Source organism: Xenia sp. Carnegie-2017, unplaced genomic scaffold, assembly GCF_021976095.1.
Source record: "Xenia sp. Carnegie-2017 unplaced genomic scaffold, XeniaSp_v1 HiC_scaffold_25, whole genome shotgun sequence".
Taxonomy (NCBI): Eukaryota; Metazoa; Cnidaria; class Anthozoa; order Malacalcyonacea; family Xeniidae; genus Xenia; species Xenia sp. Carnegie-2017.
Window position 1 is genome coordinate 4,518,611 of NW_025813488.1, and position 25,450 is coordinate 4,544,060.

The 25,450-nt window shown below is 33.4% G+C and overlaps 3 protein-coding genes and 1 long non-coding RNA gene across 6 annotated transcripts; all 4 read right to left on the reverse strand.

Annotated features, from left to right (window-relative positions):
- Positions 1-310: 310 nt before the first annotated feature.
- On the reverse strand, positions 311-6,888 carry LOC124453726. The gene is made up of 2 exons (XM_047004575.1): positions 6,720-6,888; positions 311-1,424 (listed from the first exon to the last, which is right to left on the reverse strand). The coding sequence occupies exon 2, from the start codon at positions 1,404-1,406 to the stop codon at positions 372-374; it is 1,035 nt and encodes a 344-aa protein (XP_046860531.1). The 5' UTR covers positions 1,407-1,424; positions 6,720-6,888; the 3' UTR covers positions 311-371.
- Positions 6,889-11,287: 4,399 nt separating this feature from the next.
- On the reverse strand, positions 11,288-17,647 carry LOC124453727 (gastrula zinc finger protein XlCGF8.2DB-like). Of its 3 annotated transcripts, XM_047004577.1 has the most exons (5): positions 17,598-17,647; positions 16,706-16,785; positions 13,460-13,632; positions 12,197-13,289; positions 11,288-11,924 (listed from the first exon to the last, which is right to left on the reverse strand). In XM_047004577.1, the coding sequence occupies exons 4-5, from the start codon at positions 12,780-12,782 to the stop codon at positions 11,671-11,673; spliced, it is 840 nt and encodes a 279-aa protein (XP_046860533.1). In that variant the 5' UTR covers positions 12,783-13,289; positions 13,460-13,632; positions 16,706-16,785; positions 17,598-17,647; the 3' UTR covers positions 11,288-11,670. The 3 variants fall into 3 exon arrangements, with proteins under 3 accessions (XP_046860533.1, XP_046860532.1, XP_046860534.1); XM_047004576.1 differs by lacking the exon at positions 17,598-17,647 and having other exon boundaries at positions 16,706-16,896; XM_047004578.1 differs by lacking the exons at positions 16,706-16,785; positions 17,598-17,647 and having other exon boundaries at positions 13,460-13,643.
- A 557-nt stretch (positions 17,648-18,204) lies between these two features.
- Positions 18,205-23,958, reverse strand: LOC124453481. Its single transcript, XM_047004295.1, has 12 exons — positions 23,744-23,958; positions 22,799-22,916; positions 22,343-22,518; positions 21,938-22,085; positions 20,802-21,038; positions 20,530-20,723; positions 19,838-20,082; positions 19,438-19,640; positions 19,040-19,332; positions 18,794-18,933; positions 18,468-18,704; positions 18,205-18,378 (listed from the first exon to the last, which is right to left on the reverse strand). The coding sequence occupies exons 1-12, from the start codon at positions 23,956-23,958 to the stop codon at positions 18,305-18,307; spliced, it is 2,280 nt and encodes a 759-aa protein (XP_046860251.1). The 3' UTR covers positions 18,205-18,304.
- A 798-nt stretch (positions 23,959-24,756) lies between these two features.
- On the reverse strand, positions 24,757-25,417 carry LOC124453735. Its single transcript, XR_006951175.1, has 3 exons — positions 25,147-25,417; positions 25,016-25,057; positions 24,757-24,928 (listed from the first exon to the last, which is right to left on the reverse strand). It is a non-coding gene; the product is annotated as an uncharacterized LOC124453735 (long non-coding RNA).
- Positions 25,418-25,450: the final 33 nt, after the last annotated feature.

Sequence of the window (25,450 nt, forward strand, 5' to 3'; positions counted from 1 at the left end):
GCAGATTTTGCATTTGTGAGGTTTCTCATCTAAAAACGTCATGAACACGACTATTATATCATGAAACTTGACTATTTTTTTTTGTGTTGACAGGTCCTTTCGCTAAGCCAAATATTTTTTTTGTGACTTACATAAATGGAGTGAGCATCTCAATCATAATGAAAAATAGTAAAAAATTTTTAGACGAGTTTTACCTTTGCACTCACTAATTGGTGTGTTTCCTTCCTGAGACAGAGGAGGCGTATATGAAGAATCGGACTCGGTATTTTCATGACATGCGCAGTCATGAAGACATCCCTGTTCTTTTTTCGTTGACGTCAGATTGTTGCTGGATTGTCGCATAACAATGACACTTGGACGATTGTAATTTGTTACAGCGTCATCGCTATGACGACGAGGTTTTGCAGAATAAAAGCTACTAGTTGCTGATAAAAATCTAGCACTGGGTGGAGTGTAGCTTCGGGGTCGTCTCTCGCATATTGCCGGCGTTTCTGCTCCAAATAAAATATCTGTGGTCTTTCTTCCGTGAGTTTCCGTGCTTGTTGTTTTTCTTCCTTAAATGTTAAACTGCGCAAGCTCTCTTCTGGGGGTACGACTGCTTGGCTTTTTTCATTGCTGGTTACAAATTCTTGTTGTGTGTCACAATAGGCTACAAATTCTTGCGGTATAGTGTTTTCTTGTGATATTCCTGGCATTGGTAAAATTTGCCATCTTTTCCCATTTCTTGTGTATTGACGAGATTCTTCATTGTTTGCGATAAGATTTTTCGTATTATCGTAATTGTGGAATCTGTAGTTTCTTTTCGCTTCCTCTTTCGATCGAAGGACATTTGATCTAACTTGGTCATGGATGAAGGAATAGTTGTGGGGGGAATATCCATTGTTTCTAGATGAGGATGTGTAGGATATAGAGGGTGTGTATGTGACGTTGTATGGATGTGTGTGTGAAGGATACCAATGGTTGACGTAACTGTTTTTAAACAATGTTGATGAATGATTGGGTACTGTGCTAAGGTTATGGAATTTTTGCGTAGAAGGAACAAGATGACAGTCTTGGAAATATCTCTTTCTTGAATGCAAGTGTGCTGTTTGCTCGAGCTCAACTTCAACTGTTTCTACGTCAATTTCATTGTCATCTTCCATTTCATTTGGCCAATAATTGATGTCATTGGAAAAATTACATGTTCTTCCCGATGTTTGATTTTCAGCGTTCTCTTCCGACGGATCTTGAGGGGTCTCCCAAGCCATTTTTTCTTCATCTTTCATACCAGATGAAAGGATCTTCTCAGCTTTTGTTAGAGAGGTTCTGTATTGCATTGCCAGATCTTCAATGGCAAATCGTCTTGCTAAATCGCTAGCATATGTGCTGTCGACATTGTCCTCCCAATTCATTTCTGATTTGGTCATTTTGATAAAAATTAAAACCTAAAATGCGAAAGAGATAAATAATTTAGTTGATGTTGGATACATTATGTCATTTCCAAATGATTTATTTTAGATGTATGGTGAAAGTTGGATTCTTGCATGTAATTTTCAAACCATATCACACCGCATCATGTATAATAATTCGGACTTGGTGAAATATGGTGAGTGAAAACTACGCTTTCCACAGGTTTGTCAGCTTTTCAGCTGTTACGTGTCCCCCTCTTCAAATAAAGTCCTTATTATTATTATTATTATAATTCCACGTGATTATTTTTGTGTCTGGAGCAACCTGTTTGCGGGGTTTTATTTGATGTGCAAAGTTACAGGTCATGCAGGTCACGTGTTTGGTTAGTGTCGAGCAAGAAGTAATTATCTATTTGTGTGTTCTCTGAGAACATTATTTATCTTTTGGGAGGAAATCTCGTATTCGATGATATTACCAGATTACAATGCATAGATTTGGTATCGATAGGTCTTTCAACTAGAGAACTAAATACGGTGTATTAAATTTTCATTCATTGTTCATTAACTAGTTGCTACGTGTTTATGAATTTATTTTTATACTCCGCACTGAACAGAAAATTTCTTTGAGATTTGGTTGATGAGCCAAATAATTTGTCCTTCCTATGTGTTTCCTTACAGCATAATTCACTGTAATTACTATTTCATCATTGACAATGAATCCCTTTACAATTTTGATGTGCAATGATATTATTGATTACTGTTGAATGTACTCTGATGTAATATTATATCCACAGCCGAGTGCATTCAGATAAAAAAAACAATATTTCTACATTCAACTTCGTGTACAAGATGTACAGTATGTTGATCACATGCATGTGACAAAAGGTTCTTATATTACATAATAAATTTCTTATAAATACTTTAGGATATATAGCTTTATAATTTAGCTCCCTCGCCGTTTAATATGTCATTTAATCATTGACACTCGCTAGAATCTGTATTTAAGAAGTGTATTTTGTACAAATATTATTAAAACGTTTGAATTGACGACTCAGATTTTTTACTATCACGTTCAGTTATTTTCACTTTCATTCGTTTCATATTATTATAAAGTTAATATTCACGTGCTTATTATAAAACTTATATGTTTATACATTTATATTTATATTTATGAATAAAGATTTGTGTATTTCCATGTATCAAGCATAACTTGTGAATCGTTCGTGAATTATTAGTGTGCATGTCTTATAACACTACAATATAAATCAAGTATAGTCTTATAATGTCATCAAAATTATCAGTTAGCTATATAATATCAAATTGTGTCGGAGAGTTGTATTCGTATGATATGTTTATGGATTAAGTTAGGAAAAAATTCATTTCTATGCTGCATATAGTTTTATACACACTGTATTTATTGACTAACCAATGAATTCTTCTTTAAGATATCTGCTTTTCACTGTTTTTTGATCGGCTATAACGTCGCCATTTTTAAACACTTTATGCCTTGTGCTGAAGTCAGTGCAAAGGACTGTTACAACGCTCGACTTATTCTCATGATATTGCCTCAAAAGAGTTAAGGCTCATTTACAAAAAAAATGTAAAAAAACCTATAAAATTGTGTACAAATCGTATTGAATCATTGTAGGAGGCCTCTAGGCACAATTTGCTTCGTTTTGCCATAAAATGTGGATCTTATGACTGCATTTTATCAATTTTAAATTCTCCTGCTCATAGTTGATGCAAATACATACTCGTAATGTCCTTTGGAATTTTTTTCTCCCACTTAAAAAGAAAATGTGATAAACCTAAGCCTTTCCCTGATGAAAGAACATTCATATTTTCTAAAGCTTTACAATTTCTGGCAGACAGTATTTACTTGAGAGTGCATGACATCAGACTTAGCTTTATTTTTAGTTACTTTATAAAGCATTGAATAAGATGGAACTTTGATGCATGTGAATTTTTTCTTACTACAGTTTTGACTTAAATGCTTTCTTTATCTCACTAAGTTTCATTTTTAGCTAACTATTTCAAGTGTATTGATTCATTAAGAAACAGGTACCAAAAGGCCTATTGTAATGCCATTATACATAGTGCTAGTTAAGGCAGTGTATTTAAACAAACATTTCCATCTTTATCGTTTTTTTTTAGAAACTTAAAAACACGTAAAATGTGTTTAACATCGACTCATAGAACATTGTTATAAATTGCTCTTCACATTCATTGATATGTACATTGTGTATTATCATTGTTACCTAATGTCTTCAGTAATGTTTTTAAGGGAGGAGATTACTTAGTATATAAGTAAATATGGTATGGATCTTTTTAAAAACATTTACTTGTGTAAGTGCAACTAACAGTATGCATGACTATTTATTGAAAATATTGTAATATGAAAAAACAAGTCCTATTGAAAAAGTGAAAAGAAACACTTCAGCATCTTTACAACTTATTTATTTTTTTACGCAATTTCCTATGCGCCCTTTATCTTTTATCACCCGTAGAACCTTAGTAATGGAAAACTTAACCAACGAAAGGATAAGTGCGACAATCAAAAGACTTTTCTTTGACATTGCAAATGTACAAATGTTAAACAGATTGTGTCTTTATGGAATGAAACATTATATGTATATAATATAACTAAGTCAAGAATATGCATTGCTCAGTAAAGACCATTTGGTTTTAGATTTATAAAACCTACATTTCAGTTATGTGTTTAAATAAAACTTTATATGATCACTTAAGACAGTATTGTTCTTTTTCTTATAAGGTGTTCCTTAGAAAGATTCTGTTAACATTATTTACAACTGATTTTATTTTGCTTTAGATTTGTCTTATTCTATTTAAGAATATTGTTATTGAATAGTTATCTTCAATTAATATCATTTGATGCTAAAAAAGAATTAAAAATCACCACTATAAAAGCATGAAAGAGAAATATTGAAATTTCAATTGAATGAATACATTTTTGAGTAGCCCTCTCACTTCTTAATCAATAAAAACACTTCTACTTTCGAGACTTGAGATCTTGCGAAGATTGCATATGAACTTAATTAAGTTTATACAATTGTATATATCCATTGATCTAAAAATTTATTCATCCCTAAAGATAAATACTGCTCTGAGGACGTTGAAACATTGAACATCAGCACAAGCAGTTTTTCCTAGAACTTCACTATAACCTGGTCTCAAACCATTCACTTTATAAATAAATATTGGGTAAAGTTGAACACACGATGTACTTTGGTGTGTGTATTCTTATGTGAATCATCAACTTTTTAAGACAATGAAAGAAAAACAAAAACTTAGTTATTGTTTGAAAAGATTTTGTTAATTGCTAACATGTTTGTGTTGTATGTGTTGCAGAATTAGGTACCAGCTAACGTGCCTTTGGGCTTATCAATAGTTAAGCTTTAGTTTATTGTTGATGCACGTTTTTTATAGGACGACACGCAAAGCACTTCAACACGCGTGGTTTTTAGTCAACAGCTTATATATATATATATTGTCTTTTTTTGGCATGCAAATACCGAAAGACAAAGAATCGCGTGCTTTTGTAATTCTTAATGAGTGAAAATCGTGTTAAATTGCAAATTTTATTAATTGATTAGCTAATTTAAGAAACATTTAAAAGGTTATATGCAATTAATTTGGCGGCACAAAAAGTTGTTATAGATTGGTTTATTTTGTAGGACTATACGTTGTGCGTATCTTTGGCTATACTTCGTTACGCATAAGTAATTATCGCAACCGATTGATCTTACAGCTCTAACCTACATGTTATTTTGCAGTTTATATTCTTTTGTCTTGGTGAGGCCAGTAAAGCCTCACAATATGGTATTCCTATTGTTTAGACTTTAACACGTGCATACAATATTTAGTTTTTGTTTAAAGTTCTAAAAAAAAGTGTAGACATTCTAAAATTCTATACATAGCTAAGAAAATAAAAAAAACAGGTAATAAAGTAAGTTGGTAACAGATTTGGAGACGAAGAATCCTAAACTTGAATTCTTGTTTGTTGTATTGTAAAAGAAACCATTTAATGCATGCGGTTTTGTTTTATGTGAATTAAGTGCTTTTTTTGTGAATTTTTGAATTCATTATGATTCAATGAAACACTTATCACCGGATTGGATGAATTACGGTGTAAGTGTTTCTGTTTAGAACAGCTTAGTCCTGCCATGTTTTAATGATGTTTTGCTTTTTATCTTGAGTAATTAAGTAACATTAGTTTATTGTGTGCCTTTTTGCAGGTGAGAACAACAGTGCAATAATAATAACAATCATTTACTCTTTTCTACCATTATTATATGCATGCATACAATATTTCAAATGAAGAGACTCCTTTGTGCTTCGGTCCTTTCATGTATAGTTTTTTACATGCTTGAATCGAAGAATAAATAAATTGATTAGATATCATAAGTATTTCTTTTTTCATTATTCGTTTGAGCAAGATTAGTGAAGGGGTTAACAATTGTCGTTAACAATTTATTTACTTGTGCATAAAGATTCACAGAATTTGTTCGTTGTGAACGTCTGAAGATCTCATTCTTCTCCATATTTATAGTTGATCATTTATTTTTACATCCTCTCCTCAGTAGAAGATCCCTCTCGTTTATATGAACGAAAACTTGGAGAGTATAAAATGTGTCTACTTCATTGCATATTATTTATTTGTTGTGTTTAGCTCAAGAAGTATTTTAACGAAGTTTTGATATTCTTCTTTAGCGTGCGTAATAATTTTTATTTGTGTTGCACTCCTTGTAAAATAGCATCGTTATTCTGTAAAGATTGCCGTTTTAGATAATGCTTTTTTAACGGAAAAGACATCTACGCCTTACTAAGAAAAGGAACCCGCAAACTGGCGTGTTATTCGCTCGTCACATCTACTGACTTGATCTTGTGAAATAATTTCTATCGTTTTCTTTGAACGAATCACTTCACACAATATATTGGCTAATCATAATGTCAAATCATTTTGTCATAAACACTTTGCCATCACACCAACACAAGATGCCAATTCAATAAAAAAATGCAGTATTTATTTAAAAGTACTTTTCTTTGTAAAATCTTTGGTTAAAGTTTTAATTTATATATTATAATTTTAGTGAATTCATGTTGGTCAGCATTTGAAAGATAAATTTCGATCTGACTATCGAATCATATGTTTATAGCAAAACAATTAAATTCCATTTGCAAAAAGCTCTCATGAAGTATATCATTAAAGTGCGAGTATGCTTTATGTAGAGTAAGCAAAGGACAAAGGGTAATCTGCCATGCGATAAAAAACAGCTTGCTGAGGATGTTATATATAGAAGTAGTACTCACTTAATCTGACGACGTTCCCAATCTTTTTGGTTGTTGAGTCCAGATGCTCTTCTAATATTTTGTGCTGTATATTGATGCTTGCAAACTTGCTTAGTTGTGCTTAATGCGTCTTCTCTATCTATGCTTCGTTGTTTTCTCCTTGCCAACCTACGTTGTAATGATCACCAATTTTTTCCTCTCTTACTCTTTAGATTTTGTCGACGTGACCCTATGACGTTGTCTTCAACCGTTGTCAGCCAAGAAAGTTTTTAGACGTAGAGGTATGGGCTCTAGGATTTCGTCAAACATCACTTGATGACGTCGTGACATCTAGAACGCGCGTCACCAGTTGTAAGTAGGAACACACGGATATTTTGCATATTAATATGATGATGATGTGGGCAGATGTTTTTGAGATCATTTGCCACGCAAATGATCATTCTGCTCGACTTTTTCGTTTAAGTGTACCTAGTTTTGTTAAATATTATACTGGTTTTATTTTATAAGCATTAATATATACACAGCTTATTTTGATTGTCTGTCAACATATGAACGTAGAACGCGATGCCTCATTAAACTCCGACCGTGGTTGCTTAAGCAGTTTGGCTCTGTGTTGATGCTACAACGTTTGTAATACTCATGGTTCTCCTGTTTTAAAGACATTGAATGTCGCTGTCCGAAGCATGTTTACATTCACTTGATCTTTTTCTTTGCATTGTAAGTCACAATGAACGTTCTAATTCAGTAAAATTGCTAAAATACACACATCGTACAAATCTTTAAGATTGCTAAATAATGTATTATTGTAACTCTGACGTTCTAATTCAGTAAAATTTCTAAAATAAACACATCGCACAAATCTTTAAGATTGCTAAATAATGTATTATTGTAACTCTGACGTTCTAATTCAGTAAAATTGCTAAAATAAACACATCGTACAAATCTTTAAGATTGCTAAATAATGTATTATTGTAACTCTGGCGTTCGTTGGACTTTCAGTAGGTTTTTTCCCTTGATTTACTTTATTTTACGTGAAGATGAAATTGTAGGAATATATCTAACGTTATTCCTTAGGAGACTTAGAGACATTGTCAGAAATATGATCGTCTCCATGGTAAAATTTGTGAAATTTCATTCTTGTTAAATATGACACCATCTGTTTGATGAAGCCTTCATTATGTTGACAGATTGCTATAGTGAAAAGAGAATAATTATTTCGTGATATAAATGTCATTATTCCATGTTCCATAAACATATTTATAGTTTTTTGAAAATTTCATAACTAATTAACCATGTGAGGTTAAAATTCATATGTGCAAAGAAAGATTAACAAAATTGAAAGAATAAATCGCACGATAAGCATGCTGCCTGTTTGATATTTGAACGTATCTATTTTAAGAACTTTTAAAGCTCTGCAAGAATTTTAGAATGATTATTGTACAATGGATTATGTACTTATCCACTGTTGTATTGATTTGCTGCTAACCCTTGCTCTTTAACGTCTAACGAGAATGTTGTTAAAAAAGTTGAAGTATCGGTGAGAAATGTGAAATGGTCAATTCTTTTTTCAAATTGCTTTAACAAAGGCTGTATAGTTCTGTTTACACAAGCATTTTTTGTGTTGTCAACTTCTATTGTGTTAGATTGCATTAGTGCAATATTGTTTAAATAACATTGTAGATACATGCTTACTGAGCTAACAAGCGTACCAGATTTAGTATGATATTTTATTTTATAACCTTCTTTGCAAAATATAACCGTTTTCATTAGCGTTGCTCGAGCAAGTGATATGCTGAAAAAGTATTTTTAGTGTCTGTTCATTTTGCAGTTTTCATAGACAGAAGTGCCCATGGTGGAGAAGTAGTGTCTATGGGATAAGGAGTGCCAATGGGGATGAAATAGGGTCCGTTGGGAAAGAGAAGTGCCCATGGTGGAGACATAGTGTCCATGGGATAAGGAGTGCCCATGGGGAAGAAATAAGGTCCGTGGGGAAAGAGAAGTGCCCATGGTTGGGAAACAGTGTCTCGTGCAGAAAAAGAAACAGAGAGAAATAGAAGGCAAGCTATGAAAGGTTTGATTTTGTTTGTGTCTCCACAAAATATATTGTTTTTAAAATAGTTTGCCGTCGGTAACTAATTCAGAAATGCTGTGTAAAAACCTCTTTTCATCTAATTTACTCTACACATGTTAATACCGACGAGAATTGCATGTAAAATTACATGCAATTGGATAATCTTGTAGATAAACGTCGACACATGCTTTTTAGTACGTACTCGTTATTTTTTTGTGTAAATATAGTGAAAGTAATTGTTTTGTTTTTGTTTTTCAAAATTTATAAAATAGTAACTACGTATGTTATAGCAACTTGAGATGGCAATTAAAGCTAAGAAGCTGTTTACTTCATGAGCAAAGACGTAATATGACTTCAAATCTCGAGGTAGACATGTGTCTATTCATTTAAACTGTAGTATGAAGTACGTAGATAGAAATTGAAATTGTTTTGGAGGAACTGCATTGTGTATTTTAGTTGAATACTGCTAAATAATTATTAAATTGACTGTGTGAATTTTTATCAGACTACAGGAAGAAGAACAGAAATAGTACGATTGGTCTATAGATATGAAAGAAGATCAAAGATATTGCTTTCATTTTGAGCTTGCATAAAGTGATGAGGTATTTCATTTAACTTCTCCATGTGTTTATCCTAGCAGGTCTACATAGCTGAAAAAGATCTTAGTTATCTTTACGTAGGTGATGGCGCATTATTTTTGACGTTATATTTTTAGTATGTAGCATGTGTCGTCATTGTTCCCTTCATGCTTCATTGTGACGCATCACGTTGTCTTATTGTCTTGATGTGACGTCACAATTGCTAACTTGTTCGCCATCGAGATTTTTTGACTGCGATAATTTACAAGTATGATTGTATTTATTATATTCATTTAAAAATAATATTTTGACAATATATGACGCGCCATGAATTGTGTAGTGTAAAACAAGCAAATCAAATTTTATTACAAACATCGCTTTTGTATAGTTTCGCGTGATGTATACATGTTGTCGTGACCATACTTTAGAAATCTTACCCGCAATTATTTACTAAGACGTTTTTCAATCCATATGAAAAACGAAGTTGAATTAAATAATGGCTTTGTCGTAACAATACGAAACGTTGGAATCTTGATATTTTTACACGATGGCCAATACCATAAATACATCTTCAAAATAATATAACTTGCGAGAAACGTGTGTCTTTGTGACGTGTTCGCTAAGTTTGTAAGAATCCGACTTATGTTGCTGCGTCAAATATATCATTATGACCACTTGTGAGTCCATCGATAAGTATGTGTATTTATTATATAAAAGTGCATGGAAAAGTTTGTTGTTCATAGGTTTCATGATCCACGCGAAAGCCACTAGGTTCAATAAATTAAAAATTTCTAAATAGTACTATGTGTTGTGTACAAGCTATTAAAAAACCGGAATTAAATAAGTGTTGAATAATTCGCTCTCATGTCTTTGTTACGTCATTGGCTGTAGGAAAATCATATATTTTTTGGACGTGAGTTCGATATATACGTTTTGTCGGCGGGATTTGCGTCAGTTATGAAATGGTATGGCTTCTGACTTGCGTCTCCAACTTTGTGAGCTAACTCGTCAGGTATGTATTTATGTCGAGAGAAAAAACATGCCCGATTTTTCATGCGTGAATATTTTTAAATTTACGTAAGAAGACGCTATTGCTTTCGTTTACAGTCAAAATTGATACGCAACAAATCATTTTCAATGAAAAATTCACACTACAGTACATGTGAGTTTGTGTTTAAATTAAGAGTCCTTAAAATAAAACTAATAGCCAGCAAACGAAAAATAAAAAATATGAAGATATTTTCATGAAAACATTCGCCTAATCACTCAGTGAAGTCTCAAATTTCATGACTGCAAAAGCAACAATAGAAGTATATGCTTTCTGTTTATCATGAACATATTTGTCCATCATTATCAAATTTCCCTTCGAATTGACAGATGGATACATGCGAGAGGTGTATTACATTTTGTAGAAAGTTTAGTTTACTAGTGGATAAAAATCGTGATCCTTTAATCGACGGTAGCTGGATATTCCATGTATTCTACATTGAGGCAATATTATATTTATCTCTTTTTTAAGTTGCTGTTTTTTTCAACATCAACAATCGGTAAAGAATCGGTAAGTAAGTGTTGTTTAAAACAGACGGTTCTCTGTCAATGCTTCGCGCGGAATTTCTGGCATTTTGAACGATGAATTTCATTGAAATTAATCATTAGTTTTCGTGAAAGAAGCCATATTGAAGCGAAGATTTTGTCTGCTATTTAGTATTTTTGTTTTGAACGACCTTCGCGAGGAATTTCAACAAGAAAAAGACCATCCTTTTCCACTTACTGAAGGCCTTGAAATATTGGTAAAGTTTAAACGAAATGAACCGTCTGAAAGAAATCTTCCTGGTCTCTGAGTCGATCTCTACGCGTGAGTAGTTTAATTGAAATTTTAAATGTCCGGCGCATCTAATTTAATGGTTTTCGTCTCTTCTGAATTCGATAAATTTATCTCATTTTTTGACGAATTGTGTAGATTTATTATGAAAATTAGTTACAGGCTAGCTAATATCTTGTTCAAGTCAAGTGTCCTATGAATTCTAGAAATACGTATATTATATATGTTGTACAAGTACTATCGTATTATCTGTCAACACTGTTTAGTACGTTGAAAGAAATAGCATCTATTATTTTACTTAATGTTTTGAAGCAAGTCTTCTATTGCTTGGTTGTTTGAAAATAATTCAGTCAATATTAAATGGGAGATTAAAAATTCCTTGTTCATAAATCAGGCAATTTATATGAATTTTTAAATTTTAATTCAAGATCCAACAATAGTTTGAATGTGACTAGTTTAAATGGTACAAAAAATTCATTACAATTCAGAATTACAAAATTCTTAATGTTGTGTTGTCATATGTCGACTCAGGTGACTCTTGCTGTTGAATGTTTTGTGGCATTTCATGCATGAGAAGGGTCTTTCACCAGTATGTACTAGAAGATGTCTACGTAAATTGCCTGCAATAGAAAAACATCTTCCACATTCTGGGCAAGGAAAAGGCTTGCTACCTGTGTGAACTCGGCTGTGGATTTGTAGAGCACTTTTCTTGCTGAATTTCATTCCACATTGAGAACATGAGAAAGGTTTCTCACCTGCAAGGCAAATTTAGAAATTTTATTTCATGTTGTCTTGAGCAAATACGTCATGCAATCATTGACAGTCCATACATTTGACATTATATTTTCATTGTCTACTTGTAACTTCTCCTGCCTAATCACTACCTTTACATCCAATCCTTGTTATAAAATTATAAGATTTTACCTTGGTAACAATCTAAGTACCTCTACTTGCAATCCTTGTATTACCCTTGTTATATATGACTAAGTTTCATCACATTTTTACCAACAATTAAATTCATTCTTACCAGTATGACCTCTAATGTGGCGAACTAGACGTCTCACATTCAAGAATGATCTTTTGCAATACTGACAGGTGAATCTGTCTTGTTGCTTATGCATAGACGTATGATCTATAATTGACTGAGCATCACAACATTGAGTTGAACATACATCACATTGATATGGTATGATTCCTGTATGTTCCACAATGTGTCTGTCCAACATGGATGTTCGTGCAAAAACCTTAGTACACATTGGACATTTGTGTTCTTTTTTGGTGTTGTGAATGACCATGTGTGCCTGCAGACCGTCGTTGCGTGTAAAACTGCGCTCGCATTGTGTGCACTTGTATGGCCGCTGACCAGTGTGGATTCTTTCATGAGCCTGCCAATGCGAAAACCACTGAAACCGTTTCTTACAAAAGGAACAACGAAATTTGTATTTGCTGTTGTCTTTTGTTTGATTTACTTTCTTTGGCTTCATTCCTTTTGTCGTGTTAGAATTTTCAAATTTTTTGTTGAGGAGATTATCTTTTTGGCATAAAATGATTTCTGAATTTCCCCTTGCTTCAAAGCGATGTTTAGATTGTCGAATATACAAGTTTTCATGCATTGAATCACTCAATTTTACAGCGTTAGCTTCAGGTTTAATTGTGATATCAGGTTCTGCGCTTAGAGGTAAAGTTGAATGTTGAAGATGATTGTTAGGTATTCTTGGGTTTCTGATTTAGAACTGGGGATAAAGTTGAATGGTAATAATTGGTGGGATTATTGAGGATTCTGAGTCGTATTTACTAGGTAACATCGAAGGTGAAATATTAGAATTCTTCTGTGTACTATACTGAAGTTGTGGTTGCAAAATGGCCTCTCTCGTTGTTAGGCAATTGTTTCCTCCTTTCATACTTCGTCGTATCACACTTGGACGACGTCGATTTAGTTCCCAATGTTCCTCTGACGTAACATCAATCTTCTTAGGGACGTTTTGATGGTCATCACCCGGCGGGTATTGCCCAGTCGTATTGATATGCGGCCAAAAAGGATGTGTTTTGTTCTGATCGTGGTGTTGGACGTGTATGTTCGTACTTTGCATTAACTGCATACATTCGATTGATTGATTCACCTACATGAATGATATAAATTAATTTCAAACTTTACAACTCTTTATGTTACGTTTGTTCGCACGAGAAACGACGCTTTTTTCGGCCTTGTAGAGACAGCTGCTCAACGCTCTCAAAACTATTTTTGAGAATAGTTCATAAAACTTTCATAAAAATTCACTTTACTCCTTACCAGATATTTTCTGTATGTCGCGGCATCCCACATGGATATGTTTTCGTAGATTTGATGTGGGAAAATGAGATTATATAATGTGTTCATACATCTGGATCTTTCTTCGTAACTTGAGCAAATGTCGGATGAAAGTGTAACTTGCTGTCTCTCGTGTCTCTCCATTTTTGTCTACACTGAAGAGTGAATGCATGTTTGAGCAAGTATCAAATAATTCCCACTTTAAATGCTTTTTTTTTTCATTGTTTTAAACGAGACTTCCATGGTGCGCAATGTTAAAAACCCTCCCTTTTTTTGTGTTGTGCAATTCGCGCATGGCATGTAGTTACGTGTTAGTCAACCAAGTTTCAGTTTAAGTCTTCTATTCCTTCAACTCTTCGTTCTTTTACTACTTCATAAAACTAATATAAAGTTGTGTTGTACTAATCTAGATTTACGTTAATTTTAATCTAGCCCAATCGCAAAATGTATATTTGCTGTTTGAAGAAAAAAATGTGGAAATGATTTGAGGACGTCTGAGGTAGTCCGAAAGGTATGCAAAAGTTTTAAGCTAGTCTAATCCACCAAATCCAAATCATTGCCATTAGAAAAGTATGCGAAATTGTTCAGCTAGTCTAATCCACCAAATCCAAATCATTGCCAATAGAAAAGTATGCGAAATTGTTCAGCTAGTCTAATCCACCAAATCCAAATCATTGCCAATAGAAAGGTATGCGAAATTGTTCAGCTAGTCTAATCCACCAAATCCAAATCATTGCCAATAGAAAAGTATGCGAAATTGTTCAGCTAGTCTAATCCACCAAATCCAAATCATTGCCAATAGAAAAGTATGCGAAATTGTTCAGCTAGTCTAATCCACCAAATCCAAATCATTGCCAATAGAAAGGTATGCGAAATTGTTCAACTAGTCTAATCCACCAAATCTTAACGACTGTGTTAAACGTCTGGGGCCGGTTGCACGAAGCTTGGATACCGTTATCCACTGGATTGCAAAAAATTTCAAACTTGTAAAAAAGGTATTTTAATTATTCTTACGACAAAGAAATTTCGTAATCTTCGAAACAATATTTCAATTATTGATTGCTCAATTGGAATCTTATATTTTTTACTTTTTAAAGATTTTATAAAAGTTTAAAAAAATTGCTATCCAATTGATAACGCTATCCAGGCTTCGAGCAACCGGCCCCTGGATGATTTATATCATTATTTAACACAGTTGCTAATAGATGACATTTATTATTATGTTCAACGGCCGACTATAAGACGCTAGATCTTTCATATTCAGGTTTGATTTCCTGCCATTAGCCAGAAAATCCTTTTGTTATGTAAGAATTTGTTCTGTTTCAATCTGTTTACTTAAAATGATAAATATAATCACGTATAAATATGACAAACTCCGCGGCGAAGATTTCTCGAGAAGACTAAGAAGTAAACGAAAGTCACTTTGTTAATATCATGACTAGTTATTGGGAATTTGTATCGTCTTGCTAACCTAGCTACAATAGTCTATCTAAAATAACCAAAATTAATGCAACTGTGATTATTTAAACAAACTCCTCACTAGATACTGCGTTAAGTCTTTAAATTGTATTATATACAAAAATTACGGCAAAAAATTATCAAGCAACGCGGCAGGCAGTCAAGATACTTCACTACGAAATTAATAACTGCAATATGGGTGACAACAATATCTGCCATCATTGTAGTTGAAGACTACCTGTGGATGTTGCTGGGAGCAGGATTAAATGAGTAAATTAAAGCTTGTTATTATGATATTTCTCCAGATTTAATTGAGTATCTTTTTTTTCACTCAGTATTTGGAAAATCTCCTTTTGTCGTCCGTCGTCTCCTCCGAACATGAGACTCATTTGAATATTAGAAATAAGTCACAAAGACTCTTAAAAATGTCTATAGCTTTTCGCTTTCGAGATAGTGAGTTCAGATGACCATAAAATATAATCATCGGTGACATCAGTATGACATAAAATCGTTTCCCAGAATCGATCTTACATTTTACAATTTTTAAGTATTACATAGTATTGAAAAAACGTCGAGAATAATATTCAAATGGCCATTGTCGATTTCAATCTCGCCAAAATTATATCACGATTTCGCTTTTTGAAAGTGATGATACCAATTATCACAAAGTTTGTCAAACCTTGTTGTCTGAAGTATAGCGAATAATATGAAGTCAAAGAAGTAGAAGTATGAAACTTTAAGTTCGAAAATTCAGAGATTGAATTTGTAACATTTGAAGATCGTATTGAGCTACTTGCATTGGTAGAGGAAATTTCGGAGTACAACTAGCAAGATTGTTCTTGTTGAAGAAGAGAAACAGTTGCTTGTAAATTGGATATCGTGATATGGCGACTTTGTTATGAATTCATCGGAGTTTGTCTTTTCTTGGATGCATTGATGCTGAGAAAAATATGTGCGTTGATTGAGATCATCATGACCTCCGACGACCTTAGTTTGAACGAATGAGCGCTTAATAATACAGCTTCACTTGGTTTAAATGAATTTAACTCACACCTTGAATGGACAATTTGCTTGCCTGTCGGAATTATATGCAATAAAATATTGTGTGTTTTGAAAGATTTATTCCTGCAATCTTTATGAACAAAGCGAGTGAATGGCATCAAATATATAGATATATATTTTTATTAAAGTATGACATCACGATTGTAAAACGTAAGAATTTTAAAGGATTTTATTTACATTAATACAAGTTGTCACCTTAAATATCTTGATTGATTTGTAAACTTCTCTCCACATAAAAAAGAGGCGTAAGAACTTATTTCAAGCTGTTTTTTAACGCCAATAATTGCCATTTCGTTATACATATATTATTTTAAATCTTATATAACGTGAGGTATAATAGATTAGAAAAACACAATTGCTTTTAAAGGATGCAGAAATTTACACTTCATTGAAGCAATATTTATATTAGAAGTTGAGAATCCTGTGGATTTTATTTATTAACTTTTGACGTGCAACGGGAAAAAATGAATAATTTGTACATAAATTTAGTTGCACACACCAAACACCAAAATGATTTAACACATTAAACTGTGAAACTCTATAAATGTTTCACACTACTTTGCAGTTAGTTATCCATGTTTTTACTATCATATTAGTTAATAATATAGATATAGACATATAGACATGCTGTAAAAGCTACTTATACACTAGTTATATTTAGAGTCTGCGGTTCGTTACCTTTGTACAAATATACAAATGTTTCCTTACCGTTTTACAACACAAACGACGAGCTGAGAGGATGTCAGGCGTTCACATTTGTCTGGAAACGTAAAACTTCCCCATGTTACCTTAAAGGTTTTCAAGAATAGTGAGATCGGCCAAATATTTCTTAAGCATAACTATTGGCTGAAGCGGCAATGTTAGACAATGGTCTCCGATTACTATAGCGACAGGGTTTTTTTTGGTCACGTCCGCATTCAATTTGCTCCAACTCGTTTGTTATGCAACGTTGTAAACTCTGTATTTGTTAAATCAAACTGTGGCAATATTATCGTTCAACACTCTTTTTTTACATGTTAACAGACATTTCCTCTGATCATCCTTAGTTCAATTGTATAATCTATACTTTTTCGAGAAAGTATTTGTTTACAAGTTATATGAACGTGCATTAAGGCAAAACGAACGTGATGTCTATGAGTAGCCCACGCTTTTCATGTAAAGTAAATTTCTACTTTGGACATTGTGTACACACAACAATCTTCTGTACAGTGTTATTGAAAGATAGAAATAAGGAAACTTTTTAAATGTATTATCCTCTCTTTTTTTTTGTTTTTTTTATAATGCAAGTTATATTTATGGTATGTTGTAAACTAAATACAGGAAATGTAGTTTCACCTTATTATATGTTTCATATCAGATTCTTGTATCCAATAACTTATGCACTAGTATGAAGAACTACATTATTTATACATTATGTAAACATAATGTTCACTAACGTATATTTTAATAGAATTAATATTTTACGTGTTTGGTTCTCATTGAATAGTTGTTTATGGGCATATATTAATCCCTTTGCAAGCTATAACTGGTCATTTATAGTTATAAGATTTTATGTTATAAACAATAGTTCTGTACTATTTCAATATATCAGCGTACTTACCGGAGCACATTTATCCGGCTGATATCACCCTCATGTTTCTTCAATAGTCTTCAATTAACTAATCAAAGTAGGTACGCAATGCCTGCGTATAATCAAGCGATGCTCTAAATTTATGCATAAAAAGTGAGTTCGGTATTTCTTTGTTATAAATTCAATAATAAAGTAACTTCACTTATGAGCTAAAATCATGAGATTTACATTTTTTTACAATCGTGAGACAATTTAGAGACAGATATCATCAATCGTTAGACGATGTTTAGAAAGATATGATGTATCGTTGAACTGCGTTAAGATAGATATTATCATTCCTTATAAATGTTAGACGAACAACATAAGTCGTTAGACAATTTTAATATCACACCAATCGTGAGATATCATCGTCTTAACCACACATATGTGCTCAATATTACTTTTTTCATTTACTTTCACATAAACTTTGAATGAACTATTAGAAAAGCATATTACAATGTATTCTGGGCATGGCTAGTTGACTTGTAATAATGGTGACCATATTTTTCTCAACAATTACGAATAAAATAATTTGTACGTAAGTCGATGATAGTATGAGAGAGGCGCAGCTTTGGCAGTTTAATTGACAAAGTACATCCAATTAATATTACGATTTATTTCGAAAATGTAAACAGTAAATTCAAACAGCTTTATAAAGAGAATTATGTGTGAAAATAATGAACAATAATTTCGTGTGATTACACTCTTTGAAAAAACAGTTCATGAATGAGAGTCGGAAATGTAAGTGAAATTCCAAGTAACCCATTGCAACCTTAATTAGAAAAAAACCAAAATGGTTAGACACAATATACGTTGTATTTACATTAACTTTAAGTTTTTGAATTGAACGTGGCCACTTACCAGAATTCGTTTTTTCTTCTTCGTCTTCAGTTTCCGTGATGATATTTCTCTGTGATGTCGACAATGCTGCTTTTTGTTCCATTGTTATTGCGGCTATCTGTTCTGCATTAAAGTACTGTAATTGTGATGTAGAAAACTCCTTGAAAACATTGGGTGGAATCAATTTGATATGACTTGCTGCAATTGCATCTAATTGATCTTTTGAAATATTCTTAATTTCGAGTGCATTGAAGGAACCTAAGGAAAGATAACAATGAAGAAATCGACATAAACTTGTATGTATATTTGGTAGGGTTTAGGTTTCAACATTTGGTCCAACGCAGTACCTATAACACTCCCTACTACACTCATCTCAGCTGGTGTCCATGTACGAACTGTGCCAAATGACTGAATTGCTTTCTCCTTTAAGATTAACAACTTCTCTAATGACCACTTGTCAAGCCGACCCAGTTCTAAAGCTGCGTCTCTTAAAAAGTCAAATGTAATTGAGTAGCTTAATTTGTCGAACTAACAAATGAAAGATTTTGGGTTTTTCTGAGAGTTGAAGCGATGAGAAAAGTCAACATACGTACTGATAAGCCGTAAGCTCCACAGTTGAAAGTTCAGCTGTTGTCATTCCGTATGCTATCACTCCCAATACAGCGAGATCAGTACCATTGAATGAAGACATGGATCTTCCACCTTTTACTGCCTTCCACATTTTATTGATTTGTGTTGAGTCATAACCACGTACTCTGCCAAAACTTTCTATTACTTCATTTGATGTGAAAGATATTTGTCCCAGTTCATCTGCCGTAAAACCTTTTGCAAATTCATTTAGCACTAGCAAGTGATCTTCGATCATTTGTGCTGGCGCTCCCATAGCCTGAAACGTGCATGTATGTGTGTAGCGATAATATGTAAAAAACGTGTAAAAAATTGATAACGTGTAAAAAATTTGAAGTTGCGAATCTTTATCATTTCAATTTACCGAAGTTGCTTTGGCAGCCCATGCTTGTAATTGAGCCATACTAAATCCTTGTATCCGACTTATTTCAGCTACAGCGTCCAAGAATATTGCGCTGCTGATCATCGCAATTTGATCTGGAGCTATCGCTAGCAACGTGGCTCCCATGGCAATAAGCTCTGCTGCTGTCTTTGATGACACATCTGTACATAAAGGTAAACAATGTGCTATAAACAATAGAAGTTATATGTTGTTGAACCTAGAATTTTTACGCAGCATAGTTACTTCATCATAAGTGACTTGATGCCGAATATCTTTATATTACACTTCTGTCAGGTGTTTTCTTAACTCGGTTCGTTGTGTACTGCAGTATTTTATCTTGATCACCAGTGATATGATTTTATATATTTAAGTGTAACTTAGCCCCTAGCAAATGTTAACAGCTGACTAACTCCAGTATACTTACCTAAAGAACGTCGTTTTCGCTTTGCGCCTGCAACTTTCTGAGCCACAGCTAAAGCTTGATCAACACTCAAAGATGATTCGGCAAACACGTGCAAATTATTTTGGAGCACACTGCTTGGAATGTTTGCAATATCAGCGCTGCTTAAACCTTTAACGATATGTCCCATGTAATAAAGCACATCGTCAGTGAGAGATGACGCACCGCTAAAAATGGTGATATCAAAGCTTGAGTGAGAATTAGATAAGAGTATAAAAAAAAACATTCCAATATGAAAATTAATAAACTCAGTTTTTGGATCATCCATACTACTGTACGTTGAAACTGTTGATAGATTTTAGTCAGGCATCATATTAATTCAAACGTATAAGGTTGTTATGTATTATTGGTGGATGACTGACGTTATCCACGTGCAGAAGAATACTGAATTTTTCACCCGCTGTTCAGAGTTTCATATTTTTAAGGCCAATCATATCTGTTGACATTATATGGGAACCAATAGCAAATATTGGCTTGATGCTCGAGAAATCGCAATTGATGTTTTTGTAAAAGATTTTGGAAATTTGCGCATTTACAAATTCATTGCCAGCATCATAATATTTTAATATTTTTGATACATTAAAATTTTGTTTTATAAATTATTGAGTATTTACCCGTAAACTGCGAGTGTTTTGGATGCCAAAGCAATTGTCGTGTTACTATCAAGTTTATCTAGGTCACCCAATGCAGTCATAGCCTCACGAAAGGCTTCAGATGCAATCTCCGAGATTTGTTCAGAAGTAAGTCCTCCCATCAAATAACCAATCTCTTGTAAGTCTTCACTGGTCATCGTGGAAGGTTGTTTTCCCTTCATGTAATATACAAGTGTTGGTTATTTCATCAGCTTCTCAAGACATTACAAAAACATTTGAACTTTTTCTATTACCAAAATTTTAAGAGCAAGTTCTGCCTTTGTTTTTTGCGCAGACTTCGTTAATCTGGGTAGGAGTCGACTACTTCCGACTATTTGTACGGCCTCCTTTGCTGTCTCCAGGGGAGTGCTGTCGTATATCTTTTCAAATACATTGATAAGAAAATCCCCAAGTGAGGCCATATCTGTCACAGTCATCTCTGAATCACGAGATTCGTAAGCTTTAATAAGTCTTTTTGCTATCGTTTCAGCCTTGATTTAAAAAGTAAAATTTGTCACATTACTGCTGATAAAGTCAGTAGATTTAATGTAAGTTGTTGTTAATGGAGGAAGTCCCTTCACTGGAGTGTATAAGAACTCCATATTTAAGTCAGATTAATTATAAAGAACACACAAAATTGTATTTTAAGAGTCTTATTTCAACAGCAGATTGCACGTTACGTTTGTTTGGAGCTTACAAAAATAATGGTCAACTTACCTGGCCCAGCGTCCAGTCAAAAATCTGACTGAATTCAGAAGTAAAATCTGTGAACGAGTCGATGTTTAGTTTATCGATGTCAGTCCGTTTCAACCCCAAAACCAAGCGTTTTAACCTTCTGAAATGATAGCAAAATGACAGGAATGAAATTAATATTTATGATGAAGTCTCAAAATCATACTTTATGTTTTTCAGTTCCCAGTTTTCGGATGTCTCAGACACTGGTCCCCAGTTCTCTGTTTTCATAATGATTTTGCCAAGAATAGCTCTAGCCTGCACGGCCTGCCAACTTGGTTGGACTGTGTCTGTATTGTTATCATCAATAGTGGAATTCTCGAAGAACTCATCACCAGGTATTATATCGGTTATATTTTTTATGTTATGTAGTTTACGAATTGGAATTTCCGTGACAATTTCACCGAGGTCCTTGTAAGAGATTCTTGAGTTATTGCTTTTCATCAGCTATATCGAAAGTTGTAGAACACGTGTTAAAAAAGTCCACCACTCATTACTCCTACAGTAATCTAACGTAGGAAAAGCAACGAATGTATAGAAAACGATAAACCGTAGCAAAACCCCAACACCAAAATTTATGAAGGATTTAAAAACACCACGAATACAAAATATCAGCTTGAGGAAGTTTGAAACAAAACCATTTAAACACGATTCTAACCTTTTCTGCAAGTAAGCGCTTCTTTGACCTCGGTATATTATGTTTAGTTCTTAAGACCAAAATGGCTTCTTCTGCTTGACGTGAATTCAATTTTTCTAATGTTGACGATGGCAGATCTCTTACGAGTCCACCCATTTGTTTTACGATGCTGTCAAAATAATAGGATATTAAAAGCTAGCCATTGTAATTAAACAGATTTCGTACCCACCCCACCCCCTCTGCCAACAAGTCCATTCACACTTGTGTTGCAGTTTTGAGTGAAGTAATCATATCATTTAACTGAATTTGTTTTCCTCGCAAAGTTGACACTCATTTTTTGGTGTAAGAAAGTTTCAGAAAATTGATTCACGAAGAATTTCTTTACGAAAAGAGAGATTCAGTTTCATTCTTGTTGGAACGACTAACCTCACGTTCCATTGATTAGCATCTCCCATTTTTTGTTGCAACTTCTTTGCCAATATTCGTCCTTTATGTGACGGAAAATCAACATCTTTTATTTCGGGTAGTGCTTTAATTAAAGCATCATTATTGATGTCATTGAGTCCTGCACTTTCTATGCCTGCCAATAAACCACTGGCATTTTAATTTGCTTCTCGGTCCACTGTCGTGGATGACCGTAAAGCTTCTTTACTCTTTACCTAGTGCCCGTTTCTGAAATTTAATTGCCACATTGTAGGTTTGTGTGAAATATTTATTTCACGAAGAGAATGATTTTAGGTCAGAATGTATTGGTAAACTTCAATATAGCGCGGAGGTTTTGTGTTAAGAAACAAGGGGAAAAATAGAATTGTAACATGTATAACAGTATACATTTGGCGTGTAATTATGTAAGATCCAAAGTTTTCTTGTGTAGACAGTTACCTTGTATGGAGGAAGCAAAGTTTGACCAAATTCTTTGATGGAATTTCGTAGTGTATCATTAGAAAGCTCATCGAGTTCTTTTATCGATAAAGATGCTCGTAAATTACCTAGTCTGAAATGAAAAAAAAATTTAATTGTGTATGGCGTTTTATCCATAAATTACAATATAGTTTGGGTTGTTTTCAGTGGCTCACATTTTAATAGATATTGTAAGATGGGAGTCGATATTTTGCAATGGTTGTTTTAGTTGTCGTTAGCAGTATGTTGTCAATGCTTACTTCTTCACCGTATTAGCAGTCCATTTTTTTAACGCACCATATCCACTTGTGGAACTTTTCAATTTATTCAAAAGTTCTTTTCCCCGCTTCTCGTCCCATTGCTCTTTACCCAAGTCTTCTAACGCTTGCTTGATCTTGAAAGGTAAAAAACGGAAAGTACCAAGTTGTGTAATGTTGATGCTGTTAGAGTAAAAATAATATTTTTTACCATTCCTGTGTTGAGTTTCTTTAAGTCTTTCGGTTGTAAAAATGTCAACAAAGATCGTGCGCTTTTCAAATCTTCACTCTTCCAGCTGGCGATGTCTCCAAATGCTAACTTTGCAGCTTTCAGCATTGATTTCTTCTTAAATGACGATGTTTTGCGGTCATCTCGTTTTTTCTTGTTCATGTTATTCAGCCTGTTTTGTTTTATGAAGACAAGTCTTTGCAAGAGCAATTTAAACTGTGCTTTTGTCTTTATCAGTTTTCATAAGAGTGACTGGATTTTAAAACTTAGTTATATAGCCATTCCAATCACAAAATAAAAAAACTGACTTCGTATATGTTCCAGTATAGTGACATTCTTTGTTACAAGTGACTTGACATTAAAACGCAAGTCATTCTTATGCAATACAATCTAGTGTCTTCATTATCATTGGTCTGACAACATCAAGGTTAGTTTTTTTACAAAAATTCAACATACAATGATCTGTAGACGTCTTTATTTTTTGCCGCATCCTTGAGATCGTCGGGAGAAAGACATTGAACAAATTCTTTGCCCATTTTCCCAAGCAACTCTTTATTCCATGTCTGTGGTCTTCCGTAAACCTTCTTCATTGCCATCATTAGTGGTTCCAATTGCACGCAGTTAAAACGAAAAAATTCACCACTTTTGTTCACCATTTCCTTCATAAGAAATAAAAATAGCTTATCTGAGATTTTCATAGAGATCTTCTACTTCCTATTTTCCCGAATATTTTCTCATGCATTAGAGTTAAGTCTAGATTGCAAAATTCAAAATGTGTTATTGAACAATCTTCGGTCACACTCTCCATGAATTTGCGAAGAATATTTTTTTCCATATCATTATATTTCACGCGTCTGTCAAGAGAATGGCGTTAGGTTTATTTTTTCAGAAGTCCTGTACGTACCGATATCTTTGTTATTACTGTATCAAGTTGTTGTCGTGTCAATGCACCTAATATTATCATAAGACTTTTCTCGTTTCCTTGGAACAGTTTCTCTATCATCAAGACAATCTTCTTTAAGCTGAGATTTCTTATCGCGTTCGCCTTTTTTAAATAGAAAAAATATGATTGGATTAGGGACTTTTGATATAGAAAATTGCAGTTGTTTTTTTTAAGATTTGTTTCGTTATAAAATTGTCGTTAACATTAAACAAATGCTTTGTAATAAACAATTCTAATCCAAAATGTTAATTCAGTGTTAAACTGCTTAACGATTCATTAATTTTAAACTGCTTAACGATTCATAAAGTGACAGATCGATAAATGTGTGAATTTGTCAAAGAAAAGATTTTAAAAACGTGATATTCTACCATTGCATGTTGAAAATGTTGTCTTACCCCAGCTGCAGCAATTATATCAGGAGTCAGTTTTTTAAAATCGTTTTCGGTTATTTGTTCAAATGCATGGCTGTCTTTATTTTCAATTTTCTTCATCACATCCAATGAAATTCTAAGTCTATTGTCAACAATCAGAGTTAAAATCACAGTGCAACTGATTTGTTTATTAATACACAAACGTTCAGAGATTTGTAAACAAAAAGGCAAACTAAAAAAATCCAATTTAATTGTTGCCAACATGAAGTAAAAGCTTGTTGTTATACCTCTTAAACTTTCTCAAAAGTTTGGCTGAAAACAAAGGAAAAAGAGGAATGAAAATTTTTAACCTTGCAATGTACAAATATATGGGTTTTTTTTCGGAAATGACTTTCGTACCTTTGTCGAACTGAGGTTTTTCATTACTGCTTTTCATGCCAACTATAAGGACATAATATCAAACATGAATGAATGAAAAACTGGTGAATCGTTTTGCAAAAACAGATGCACTGTTTAACTTTACTACTTACGTGATATATGAAGAAAAACACAGCATAACAAACAGACAAATACTGTTTGTCGTTTCATTGTAAACTTGCTTTTCAAAAACAAAAACTGTCAATTGGTAACGGCCAACTAACGGTTTCGCGTGTGTGACTGTACTCAATGTTTACAATCCACAATATGGTACACGAATAAAAGTATTTACTGTATTTATATTAAATTCTTCCTGTCTTTTTTGGTGATTTTATTCAACCAAAACGGCCTTTGTTTGTTTTATATAACTAAAACCACACGTTTACAACACCGGTTTACGCCATCTCAAACGTCATA